Source organism: Gobius niger, assembly GCF_951799975.1.
Source record: "Gobius niger genome assembly, chromosome: 3".
Taxonomy (NCBI): domain Eukaryota; kingdom Metazoa; phylum Chordata; class Actinopteri; order Gobiiformes; family Gobiidae; genus Gobius; species Gobius niger.
The window spans coordinates 516397-530093 of record NC_136854.1 but is presented as its reverse complement, the minus strand read 5'-3'; the positions used below and the strand labels follow the sequence as shown (position 1 = coordinate 530093).

Sequence of the window (13697 nt, the reverse complement as noted above, 5' to 3'; positions counted from 1 at the left end):
GGAAGATTTTTTGACTGACAAAAACTTTCTCCACGAACATCACGAATGTCACAAACTGATGCGCTCTGTTAAGAATCCCATTAAGACGCGTTAAGTCATGTTACGAACGTCACGAATGACGAAAAAGTGCCATTCGTAACGCATCATGCCTATGTGTAAACGCAGCATTAAGTCCAGAGTAAAGTCAGAGGAGTTTCTGTAGCTACAGCTGAACATCTGAGACTCTGGTTTGGAGCAGGACTCAAAGGTCAGGGGTAAATGCTGTAGATTTTCAGACATGACCTCCTACACTTTACTTCACTCTCAGAGAACGGTTACGTCCCATCACTCAGTTTCAGTGATTAAAGGATGAGGAGAGTGGGGGATGGACAAGTGAGAGCCGTCTCAGACCTGACACTGACCTGAGAGAGGAGAGCTGACAGTGAGGACTCTTCAGACCAACACACAGCGCAGACACTGAGGAGACTCTCAGTTTATTATGACTAAGATCCAACTCTCTGAGATGGGAGGGGCTGGGGCTCAGCGCTGACGCCACCACTTCACAGTGAAGATCTGAGAGTCCACAGCAACCAAACCTGTAACAGACGTTAGAGCGACATGTGAGTGATTCTAACAGGTCTGTGAAGCTTCTGTCTGTGACTGAGGACTCACACAGCCTTCCTGCAGTTCCTCACCGCTGGGACCAGTCTCAGTTTACCCTGAGGAGACGTGTTGTACTTCCATAGGTCCAGCTCCTCCAGGACCTGCTCTGACATCTGCAGCATGTAGGCCAGAGCCGAGCACTGGATCTCAGACAGTTCCTCCTCAGATCCACCTCCAGACTTCAGGAAGTCCTGGATCTGCTGCTGCACAGACTGGTCCTTCAGCTCCATCAGACAGTGGAAGATGTTGATGCTTCTGTCGGGAGAGACGTTCCATGAGCTCATCTTTTTGAGGTTTTGTATGACTTCTGTGATTTCTGATTCCTTCATTGGACTCAGCAGAGCTCCTAAAAGTCTGTGGTTGGACTCCAGACTGAGGCCATGAAGGAACCGCACAAACAGGTCCAGGTGGCCGTTTGGACTCTGCAGGGACTTTTCTACAGATTTTCTGAGGAACTCATTTGGACTTAACCCTGAGACGGTTCCTTCACTTCCATAAAGAAACTTCATGACCATCTCCTGGTTGTTCTGAAAGCAGTGGTGAAGGTAAACGGCTGCCAGAAACTCCTGCACGCTCAGGTGGATGAAGCAGTAGACTGACTGGTTGAAGACACTCTCTCGTTTGAAGATCTCAGTGCAGAGTCCGGAGTAGACCGAGGCCTCGCTCAGGTCCAGACCCACCTGCTCCAGGTCTTCTTGGTAGAACATGATGTTTCCTGTCTGCAGATGCTCAAAGGCCAGTCTCCCCAGCTTCAGGAGCAGCTCTGTGTCGGCCTCTGTCAGCCCCCAGGTCTCAGACCTGACCTCTGTTTGTGTCTGTTTGTACTTCCTCTTCCTGTGCGTCTGCACCAACAGGAAGTGTGCGTACATGTCTGTGAGGGTCTGGGGCAGTGGTCCGCTCTGATGGCTTCTCAACACGTGGTCCAGGACTGTGGAGGTGATCCAGCAGAAGACTGGGATCTGGCTCATGTTGTGGAGGCTGCGGGAGGTTCTGAGGTGGGACAGGACTGTTTGAAGCTGCTCTTCATCTGAGAACCTCTTCCTGAAGTACTGCTCCTTCTGTGGGTCAGTGATGAAGCCCCTGACCTCCGTGACCCTGTGCACGCACCGCGCTGGGATCTGATGGGCCGCCGCTGGGCGGGAGGTGATCCATATAAGGGCGTGAGGAAGCAGAGCGCCTCTGATGAGGTTCACCAACAGTACGCCCACCTCTGACCTCTGTGTGACCTCAGAGATGAGCTCACAGCTGAAGTCCAGAGACAGTCTGCTCTCGTCGAGGCCGTCAAAGATGAACAGGAGTTTACAGACGGTCAGACTGTGGGCTGTGAGCGTCTGTGGGGCAGAGAAACACAACATTTAACATCCATGACTTTACACCACTTTCCTTCAACCCTCACTTTAAACCAGTGAGTGGTGGAGCTCCAGTGTGAGGGACTGCAGGGTTTACAATGGATTTAGCATTTCTCTAACGGGTTTGTGGCGTCAGTCTCCTGACGGGTGTGAAGGCTGACGGCCCACTTTCAGTGTCATGTTTCATTTTGAAGTGAAGAAAGGACTGGAGCATTTCCTACTGAATACACGGCGCTGGGCGTTTGGAACATTGGTCTGATGGATGTTCATCTTTATAACCACGATGTGTCTCTGCCTCAGTCTGTGCTGTAAAGCTTTCATCTCCATCTGTTTAATCAAGTGCATTTCTTTCACCTGCTTCCTTTTTGGCCACAAGAGAGTGAGAGGATTAGCTCTAGGAAGCGCGTGTGAGCCGCTGCTTTGACCATGAACAATAGTTTGAAGCGTTTGGTGCAGTGAATGTGAACACAGACTGAACTAACAAACGCCCTGAGAGCCAGGAGTCATTTCAAAAGTGTTTGAGACTTTGAAATATATGATGTGAAAGGTAAAGCTTTCTCTAAATGAGAGTGACCTGTGGATCCAGCGCTGGATGGAACACTTGGATCAGCTCCATCAGACTGTAGCGCCCCCTTCTGACCAGGTTCATCTCTCTGAAGGACAGTGGCACCACCAGCTGCAGCTCCTGGTTCTCTGAGCCCTGGGCCCAGTCCAGACAGAACTTCAGGACTGAGAAGGTCTTCCCCACTCCAGCCACGCCCACAGTCAGCACGGCTCTGATGGAGCCCTGCTGCAGCGCCCCCTGCTGCTGCTCATGGGGCAGAGCTTTAAAGATGTCCTGGCACCTGATGGTGATCTCCTGGACCTGCTTCTTCTTGGACTGTGTCTCCAGACTCCTCTCCTCAGGTTGGGCTCTGGCCTCTTCACTGAGGCCCTCTGTGATGTACAGCTCAGTGAAGATGCTGTTCAGAAGAGTTCTATCTCCTGATTCTTCACTTCCCTCTGTCACACTCTCACATCTGCTGCTCAGGCTCTGCTTATGCTCCTTCAGAACCTTGTGGAGACCTTCACCTGGACACAGAGGAGGAGACACCTGTTAATGTTGATGAACAGGTCTCTTATTCCCTGCTGTAGTTGATGAGTCTCAGACTGAGCAGACTCACCTGGTGCAGGGCCTTGAACCCCCTGATCAGGACTGTTGCCTGTGTCTCCACACTGAGGCCAGGCGTCCTGCTCTGACTCTGTTTCTCTGTGACACAAACACACAGCACTGAGCACGTCTTTAACATCTCACAAGTTACAATCACAAATATAAAGCACAGTTTAGGTCAGTTCTTACTGTGAGTCTGGAGCAGGTTCACCACTGAAGTTTAGAGGAAGAGCTTTAGACATGTCACTCTTCATGGACTGAGCCGACACTGAGCTTGTGGATCTGCGTCTGTGGAGAGAACAATAATCTGCTTTTGCTTTGTCTAAAAGCACATTTGTCTTTGAAGGAGGTTAAAGTCGATAAGAAACGACTGAACTCACTTTGTCCCACAGAGCTGTGGCTCAGTGCTGCCCTCTGGAGGCTTTGCTTTTCCTTCTGCCATTTCCCGGAGTCTCGTCCTGGGGGAGAGTCAGAGCCGTTAAACACAGAGATAAACCTCCTCATTCAGTGCAACACAGCACATTCTCATCTGTCCGGCCATAACATAAAGCTTTATAACGTCTTATTGGCTAAAACCAACGAGCCGATATAATCACAGCAGTGCTGCGCTTCACACTGACCATAGTTTCTGTAAACGGAGCGTGAAGCGCGAGAGCCGAGTCCAAACCAATCAGAGAAAACTGAGAGGGAGGAGTTACAGAAACTCTCCTGATCCAAACACATGTTTATTATTCACATGAAGGCGACGTTACTGTAGAATATAAATGATGCACCTGTGAAATGATAAACAAATATAGCCCCAAGCGGCGATTATCGGCCCTCGCCGACCGCCCCGCCCTCTTTTGTCTCCCTCAATGTAAATTTACGGTATTGTTACTGCCTTTATGTTGTTTGTTTTTTAAGTTTTTCCCGAGGGTCTTAGTTTTAGGATTTTTGGAATTTGCTAATGTCCCCTCTCGGTATCTGAGACAACGCTGAGAACTCTGCTCTTAGTGTATACATTATACAGAGAGAAATGTGACACCGTGTTCCAAATTATTATGCAAATGACATTTTTCTCTGATTTCCTAAACTGTCGACTCAAATGAGAGTCAGCCTCATTTTCAAGTCTGTAACTGGTCGAGGATCATTTAAATGTGGTGGAAAAAATCTCCCAGTGAAAACAGTATTTTTTTTTTAAATAAATATAGTAAAAACCTCTAAATCCACTGTTCCAAATTATTCTGCAACTCATCTTTTCAATACATTTTAAAGCTTGTAATTAACTGAAAATGGTCATTTGTTGTATTTGTAGCATTAGGAGGTCATATTTACTGAAATCAAAAACTATTTCAATCAAAAACATCTGAACAGGTCAAGTTATATTTTACCAGAGGAGCTTCTTTGAGCAGCTTCAAAAATCTTAAATCCATTAAACTTGTGTGTTTTTGAACAGTTTCTGCTTGGATTTATTTGCAGGATGTTAGAATATCCCTTGTGTGGCCTTCGCTGTTACGCTCGGTTAATTTGGATGCAAGGTGACACAACCAGTGTTAATTTTGAAAACATATTTTAATTTAGTTTTAGTCTTTTGACGAAAATATCTTAAATTTTAGTCTTGTTTCAGTCGACTAAAATTGCAAGTAAATTTAGTCGACTAAAATTAAGACAAATTGAGTGGACTTTGCATTGATAATATTGATTCTAATCATATTTAATGTTGTTCCTCTGCTTCATGTTTCTGCTCCACATGAACAAAGCTCAGATCTGATCCTTTAAACATGATCTGAGGCTCTTTCAGACGCTCAACACAAGTTTGGATGATTTTAGTCTCTCCTTTTCATTTTTATTTAGTCTGATTTTAGTCGACTCAAATATCTGGACATTTTAGTCATAGTTTTAGTCTCATTAGAAACTTTTAATTTAGTTTTAGTCCAATTTTAGTCACAAAAATATCACTTTGACGAAAATGAAGACTAAATATTTTAGTCGACGACATGAACACTACTTCCAACCTTCTCAGTGTAACTGTGAGTTGACTTTCTTCAGAGAGACTTTAGGTCAGACATGAGTGACAGTAACATGAGGCTAAACACAGTGAGCTCTTTGTTTCCAGTAAAAAGGCTGAGGCCTCATTGCTCTTCAGTCACAGACTGAGAAGTGAAGAAGGAAGTCATGGAGCTTCTGCTTTAGACAGAACTTCAGACTCTGCTGCATGTAAGAGTCATATCACATTCTGAAACTCAAACATGTAGTAAAAACATATATGGAAAATTTTACAAAAAGAAAAATATTTGATGCTGTATCTAATAAAACATTTTTTTTTTTTTTTATTTACTCTCATTCTAAAAAAAACAAAAAAAACAAAGCCAGGTCATGTGTTTCGGCTGCAGGTCATGTTTGTCCCAGTTCCTCTGAGTCGTGGTGCAGCAGGACTGATGTGGACAGATGTTACAGAAGAAGCTCATGAGGTTCATTTCTTCAACAGTTACTATAGTAACTATTTTCTCCAAAGTAAAAGTAGATCTACCACAGTCCTGCCCACATCTGTCCTGGTCCACATCTCTCATGGTCCACCATTACCCACCATGACTCAGAGGAACTGGGACAAACATGACTTTACAGCAGATACAGATGTTAGGGTTTGTTTGTTTGGGTTTTCTTTTTTTTTAGAATGAGAGTAAATAAATAAATAAAAAATGTTTTATTAGATACAGGATTTTCAAATATGTTTCTTTTTGTATAATTTTCCATATATTATGTTTTGACAAAAAAAATGACAAAAATCCAGAAAAAAAGTGACAAAAATCCAGCAAAAAAATGACAAAAATCCAGCATGGTCTGTCAGTGAGTCTCACATTAATCTGAAGTATTTCCATTTCCCCACGACACCAGCGTGAGAACTCTCTGTGACTCAGTCTCAACATGAAAGAAACACTCACACAAGCCAAAAGTGAGTCTGTGTGAAATGTGTGAGGAAAAGATCAGTGTGATCATGTTTCCACTGAATCTCTGTTCAGAAGCTTTGAAACAGACGAGGCCCTGATGGAAAATAAATGAATCCTAAAGCCTCACCTGGATCAGCAGTGGAGATGTTCCTTTACAGCAGTGTTGTTCAGCCTGAGGAGAGTTTCCCTGAGTCTGAGCTGCAAAGGGAGCAGGAGGTTTACAGGAAAGCATGTGACCTGCTTCAGCCAATCACAGAGCAGCTCACCCAGCTCTGTGTGTGTGTTGTTGACACAGGGACGGCTCCGCTCAGAGTCACGTGACTTCACACACTGCAAAAAGTATCCTCCTAAAAACAAGGAAAAAATTCTGCCAATGGGGTCAGTGTTTTTTTCTTGCTAAGAATTCTTATTTCTATAATATTTTTCTCATCATAAAACAAGAAAGAAACACTAAATTTGAGCAAATAAAAAGCTAGAATTAAGCAAAATGTGCTCAGAAAATGGAATAATGTAAGGAAAACATTCTTATTTAGTGAAAAATGGTGGGATATTTTAATTAAATGTTGCTTGATTTAAGTAAAATGTTCTTAATAAATACTAATATTTAAGGAAAGTATTTCCCGGAGACCCGTCTCCATGATGTGGAGCCAGGCTGAAAGAATGGAATGTATTTTCTCTCTGTGAGAAGCAGTTTTTACATTAAGAGTTGTTGATCTTAGTTTTTCTTAAAATAAGAACAAATATTCTTTGTCTAAAACTGAAGAAGATTCAAAAAGTTTTTCTTTCTTGTTACAAGAAAATTTAGCATGTTTTTTTTAATATATATCTGAACAAGAAATGGCTAGATGTTATTTACTAAAATAAGGTTTTTTTTTTTTCAAGAAAACTTTGCTCTGTAAGACATAATTACTTTTTAGGGAAAAAATACGAACTTATTTCTTAAAGCAAGAATTTTTTTACTTGCTTAGAATCCACTTTTTGCAGTGCAGTCCTTTTATGGAGTTCGTTTTCCTGAATTCATTTAATCTCTGACCATAAACACAGCTCAGTCCTGTCAGGAAGTGAACTCAGACACATGTTTTAGCTGAGTCGCAGTGAAGTTCTTCTACAGAGGGACTATAGAGAGCATCCTGACCATCACTGTGGTTCTTCTACAGAGGGACTATAGTAGTTTTTTTTTTGCCTATAGTTAAATATTTATTATTATAGTAAAGGTTTCGATCATAGAAACATATAGAACTATGTCTAATGGAGGACGAGGACGATCTGCATCCATTGTTTTGGCCAAAGGTAAAAAACGTCTGGTCTATAATCCTGTGTTTGAAGCTTCTAAACGTGTCAGTGTTGAACTGTGACAGCAGGGGGCGCTGTTTACTCATGCCAGGTCTTCAGAGGGAGCTCGTTTGAAAGACAAAGGTTCTGAAATGATGCACAAAAGTCCGGAACATGAAGCACAAGCAATGAACTGGTTTATTATGTGTTTTTATTTCATTGTTGGGCAAATGTATTGAACGTGTGAGTCAAATTCATTCATCATTATGCTGTGGTCGACAATAAAGTTTTACTATCCAGACTATTCTATTCTAAATATACCAGTGGGAAGTGAAAGGCAACAAACCTCTAAACTTTTCACACATTTCATTATTTTACAGCATCAACACAAAATTCATTAAAAACCAAAACTATCTTTAATATCAGTCACTGGGTCCATGATCTCTCTGTACAAGACCAGACATTTCCTCAAACACTAAATAATCTGAGCTCTAATAATATTACAGGCCTTTAGAGCGCTGTGACGTGACCTGAAACCCAGCAGGAACTCTCCAGGGGTCTCATTTATAAAGCTCACGTACATATGGACTAAATGAGGCCCAAACCTTCACAGGATTCCAGCCGCTCTGTGATGATAAGGAGAGTGAGAGCAGCTGGTGCAGAGGCCGCACTGAGGGATGGTCTGAGGCACAAGTGCAGAGGGCGTGGCCTGAGGAGGTCATGTGCACATTTCTGCTCCAGGTGGAATCAGTGAGTCTCATGGAGGGTTTTATACAGAGTGAAGTCTGGGTTTTGGAGGCTCCAGCCGTCCACCTGTGCTAACTTAAATGTACTGGACTTGATTTGGAAAGACACACAGCTCTCTATAAGGTCCCACAGCCGACAGTGACGTCAGAGCAGAAGGAGCTCTGAGACAGGTTTGTATCGAGGCTCAGATCTGGTGAAGATCCTGAAGATCACAGTGGCCCCATCATGATTAAAATGACACGTCTCAAACTGCAGGACCAACATCTCCAATCTTACAACAATCAAACACAATATCCAAGGACCAAGACGATAGAAAACATAAAATGTCATCTGTAATATCAGATCAATGTAATAATATCATTAAGCAGGACAGATAAAAGCTCCAGGATCAGACGCCTGGAGAGTCTGTGACCCGCGAGGCTTGAAGGACTTCACTTTCTTCTCTCGTCCTCGTCGTTCTTTCTTTGGAGGAGACTTTTTGTCTCAGACCTGTCCTTGATGGAGCTCAGACCTGTTCTTGATGGAGCTCAGACCTGTTCTTGATGGAGCTCAGACCTGTTCTTGATGGAGCTCAGACCTGTTCTTGATGGAGCTCAGACCTGTTCTTGATGGAGCTCAGACCTGTTCTTGATGGAGCTCAGACCTGTTCTTGATGGAGCTCAGACCTGTTCTTGATGGAGCTCAGACCTGTTCCTGATGGAGCTCAGACCTGTTCTTGATGGAGCTCAGACCTGTTCTTGATGGAGCTCAGACCTGTTCTTGATGGAGCTCAGACCTGTTCCTGATGGAGCTCAGACCTGTTCTTGATGGAGCTCAGACCTGTTCTTGATGGAGCTCAGACCTGTTCCTCTGAGCCGTGATGCTGATCCTTGTGTTTATTCTCCTGGGCTGAGGCGTCTGATCTAGAGCTGCTGCTCATCATTATTAATATTCCCAGCTGTGGAGAAGCAAAGATCAGACTAGCTTCAAATTCCAAATAATTAATTACAAGTTTTTTTTCACAAGAAATATGACGTTCACTGACACTGAACTATATGAAAGGATAAAGTCTCCAGGTCGGTTTTTAATGAGGATAAAACATAACCTGGTTATAATTTAAAAAAAAGGTATGTCTAGATCAAACGGAGGAAGCCTACATGCTGGAATCTGAGGACTGGACGGTCTGTGATCTTGGCCCGTCTGCTGAGGGATCCTTCGGCCCTGGGTCTCTATAGCCTGTCCGTCCATGGGAGTGGACTTCTGTTGTGATATTGGGCTATACAAAACCATTAAACTTAAACTTAAACGTTAAATGAAGAATGGATCTGAACAAAGAAAACTCTTTAAAACAAACTCCAACAGCCTCAGTGATGTTATTCAAAGAGAGAAAAACAGACGGAAAATGCGGCTCCAGGTTCAGAACAGTTTCATAAAGTCAAGACTCACCTCAGTGTCTCCAGTCGACAGTGAGGGCTCTGTTTAAGGTCGAGGAGCTCCTTCACGTCTGACTCTCTCAGATCATTCTTCCCCAGGTTCAGCTCAGTGAGATGTGAGGGGTTGGACTTCAGAGCTGAGGCCAGAGAGGAACAGCTGATCCCTGACAAACCACAGCTCCACAATCTGAAGGAAGAATAAATTAAGTGATTAAAGTCCAGAGTTAATACATAAAACTGAACAGATCATCACAATAGAAAAAAAAACTATAGAATTTTCCACAAGCCGTTGAAATTCTAATTCTTTCCTAAAAAGTTTTCTTTATACATCTCATGTTGGGGTTATCCTAACTGGTCTTTGACTAAAGCACAATGGAGAGACCTAAAGAACAGGACAGACAGAGACAACAGAGCCCTGAAGGAAGGGGCCGTATGTGGCTGGGGTCTCAGAGAAACTTCAGAAAATGTTTAGATAACACAGGATTCCAGTTTACAACAAACCAATGAACACACTGACAAAAAAATGAGTTCATCCCAAAGACAAAACCCTGAACCACCAACAAAGAAATGTGGTTTATTCTATTTGATGCAAAGAAGAGGAATGCAAAGAACATTATATTGGAGAAACTAAACAAGTTTTACAAAAGAGGTTTGTAAAACTTCCACCAACCAGTCCCTTATGGACAGAGAGGTTAACATTTCAGCAAAAGAAAAACACTGGTTTGAAAGAGGAGTCAAAGAAGCATTTTTTTGTCAAGAAAGAAATTCCTTTAGTAATTAAAAAATAAAAAGCCAAAAAAAAGAAACACAGAAAATCCTTCCTTGAATTGGAATAGTGGACTCAGATTTAGTCTTTCCACTTCATGCTAATCTCATTTGCAGCCAGCAGACCGGGCTTGGGCTATGCTAATGCAGCCTCAGCCAACGACAGATCAGTAGGCAAGTAAGCAGTGAACATCGTAGATTATGTTAGTGCAGATCAAAACTCTGGGGTCAGCAGGTCGTTAAAGACGCTTTAATTTAGGGTTATTTAGTCACAGGTGAGAGTAGCTGGTAATAGAGGGGAGGAGCTTTTTCTGGTTTGTTTGTGTTAAAACCTGAGCCCTGACACAGAGACAGTGAACTGACCTGAGAGTCTGCAGGCGACAGTCTGTCCTTTGCAGAAAACCACACAGATGAGACACTCCTGAGTCAGACAGGTTTGTGTTCTTATCCAGGTCCAGCTCAGTGAGATGTGAGGGGTTGGACTTCAGAGCTGAGGCCAGAGAGGAACAGCTGATCTCTGACAAACCACAGCTCCTCAATCTGAATAAAGAATAAATGAATTGATTAAAGTGCAGAGTTAATACAGAAAAAAGCACAAAGACATACATAAATTAGTAACTAAAACAATAGAATTTTCCACAAACTGTTTAAAGTCGAATTTTTTCCTAAAACTTTATAAAATATAGTTTGAACAACATACACATCTTAATGTATAAAAAGCACAAGTAGACAAATACATTAATTATAGTATTTTATATTTCCTGAAGTGTTATTCTGGGAATCTTAGGCCTCTGTCCGATCCGATTTGCATCTCGATGCACCTGCCACGATCCGATCATCACTGCGACCACGATGCATCTCGATCCACACAATTTGATTTAGTCCAATTATCACGATCCATCTGGATGTTTCGTGATCCACGCTTTGCTTGATGCAATGATTCAACAGAACCAGCATAAATAAATTAAGATTTGACAAATATTCACAATTACTGAGGCCATTAATTGATATTAGACAACTTTCAAGTTAATTACGTTTTTTTTTTTTAGTAGACTGCACATTTAACTTTTTTTTTAAATGTTTTTCATCCTATGTATTCTATGGATTTGTCCACCTTAAGATTGTTTTTTGGGGGACAAGTGTTAAAAAGGCGATTGTGTGAATTATTTCCACATTAATAGCGCACACAGAAAAGCTCACGTGGTTATGCTAATTAATGGGCGGGGCTCCCTCTGCCTCAGCGCAGTCTCATGTGTTTCTGAACTTCTGCCGCTCTCAGCCTGAAGTTTACCGGTAAGACACACGCGCTCCTCATGTGCACGCGCGCAGATGAGGCGCGCAGTGGCCCGAGGAGCTTTACATCCGTAACGTATCTAGATTAAACCGATATGAGCGCGTAAAATCCGATGCATCTTGTTTTTATCCTCTGAACTGCATCGATCTGTGGCTTCTCTGCCGATGCACTCGCATCTCTCGTGTGCAAATCCGTGTATTGATGCAAATCGTTTTTTTGTCCCATCCCTAGTCTGTAGTGAAGTCATTTCCTTTCTGAGTGCATCCCATCCTCATTGTCTCCTCATGTGCGTAACTAAGTGAAAGTAAGTCTTGTTTTGCTTTAAGCTGTAAATATGTCTATCAGACCTGTTAAATTATTATTTATTATTAATATGTAAGGATTAAACAACGAGGAGCCGTGCATTAGACAGTTATAATGCACGACGCGGAGTCAAGAACACCACGACGCGCAGCGTCCACTAATATGTGGGTTATTAGTCGGTCACTGAAGGCTCGTCTCAGAGCGAGTCATTCTCCGCAGCTATTACGAGGATCTCAGTCTGGCTCAACCAAACAGCACACGCTGCATCGCCAGAATCACAACACAACAGGACTAACCCGGCACTTTTCCGTGGAAGTAAACACCGATGTGCGGCACTCGTGGGCAGGAGTTATTTCACTTTTACGCTGTTTAACCTGAAGCTAGCTAGCTAGCTCAACCAGCTCAACTGTTTATGGAAACAGCTGCGGTGGAGTCGCTCACACCTGGGCCCCCCAACTGAAACTTTTATGTTTGACTTTACTAATCCAGACAAATATGTTTAAATGCAGGATCATTTTATGTATGCCTGAAAATGATGAATAGCCTTAACCGTTTTCTATAGAAATGTAAAGCTCATATGTTATTAACAGTAGCTAACCTAGCTGCTCACTCTCCTCTACAAACATTTAGCAAACACTAAATCCATCTCATACGTTCCTGTCAGTCACTAATTACGCCTTTATCTGATTCAGCTGTGTCAGGCGTTGCTATGGCGACGCCACAGCGGAGTGATATCCCAGTGATTTAACTACCGGACTACGTGTGGGGTTATACCAAAATAATGCACCAGCCAATCAGAATCGAGTATTCACCCAGATCATGGTATAAGTCGTAGTATTCCATGTCGTAGTATTCCATGTAGTAGTATTCCATGTCATAGTATTCCATGTCGTAATATTCCATGTCATAGTATTCCATGTCGTGGTATTCCATGTCGTAGTATTCCATGTCGTAGTATTCCATGTCATAGTATTCCATGTCGTAGTATTCCATGTCGTAGTATTCCATGTCGTAGTATTCCATGTCGTAGTATTCCATGTCGTAGTATTCCATGTCGTAGTATTCCATGTCGTAGTATTCCATGTCGTAGTATTCCATGTCGTAGTATTCCATGTCGCAGTATTCCATGTCGTAGTATTCCATGTCGTAGTATTCCATGTCATAGTATTCCATGTCGTAGTATTCCATGTAGTAGTATTCCATGTCGCAGTATTCCATGTCGTAGTATTCCATGTCGTAGTATTCCATGTCGCAGTACTCCATGTCGCAGTATTCCATGTCGTAGTATTCCAGCGGCTATGCAGAGCGTTAGCAACAGCAGCCGGCCTTCGTGAGACAGCCGGGGAAGTGTAGTCATGAAGCCACACGTGCACAATGACCCACCTCCAGGGCGTGTGCAACAAAACAGGACTTTTTCAACCTCAAAAACTGATCGACAATAGGTGTATGTGTAAAACTGCCATTTTTGCTGGTATTTGTTTGCTAAAGCATGTGTCAACAACGCAAACCAAAGCATCGGCGCCTCCTCCTCCGCAGTGTTTACCCAGTATGTAAACCAGTTTCTAAAAAAAAACTTCTTTTGCGTTTTTCTCAAAACTTGGGCTGCGGACTTGTGTCCCTGGAATCCATGACGTGTCATATATTATTTTCTTTTATAGACCACAAACACACAACATTTGTACCCACACCATCATCCCTGCCTGTACCCAACTTCCCAACTGTAACCTCTCCATGCCCTTCTCTCAGACCAGAGCCCTTTTAAAGGAAACTCTCAGACCACTATAATCCCCCCCAGGGTGTCCCACTCCATCACATTAATTTTGTTATGTCTCTTTA

The 13697-nt window shown here is 42.9% G+C and overlaps 1 protein-coding gene across 1 annotated transcript in view; it reads right to left on the bottom strand.

The window, feature by feature from the left end:
* LOC306960549 (NACHT, LRR and PYD domains-containing protein 12-like) overlaps positions 1 to 3383 on the bottom strand; it is a gene marked incomplete at both ends in the record, with an annotated part of 32023 nt that extends 28640 nt beyond the window's left edge. The window contains 5 exons of the mRNA XM_079552982.1: positions 402 to 575; positions 652 to 1973; positions 2566 to 3062; positions 3155 to 3240; positions 3331 to 3383. Coding sequence (XP_079409108.1) covers positions 402 to 575; positions 652 to 1973; positions 2566 to 3062; positions 3155 to 3240; positions 3331 to 3383 — 2132 coding nt within the window. The remainder of the gene's footprint in view (positions 1 to 401; positions 576 to 651; positions 1974 to 2565; positions 3063 to 3154; positions 3241 to 3330) is intronic.
* Between the last annotated feature and the right edge of the window lie 10314 nt (positions 3384 to 13697).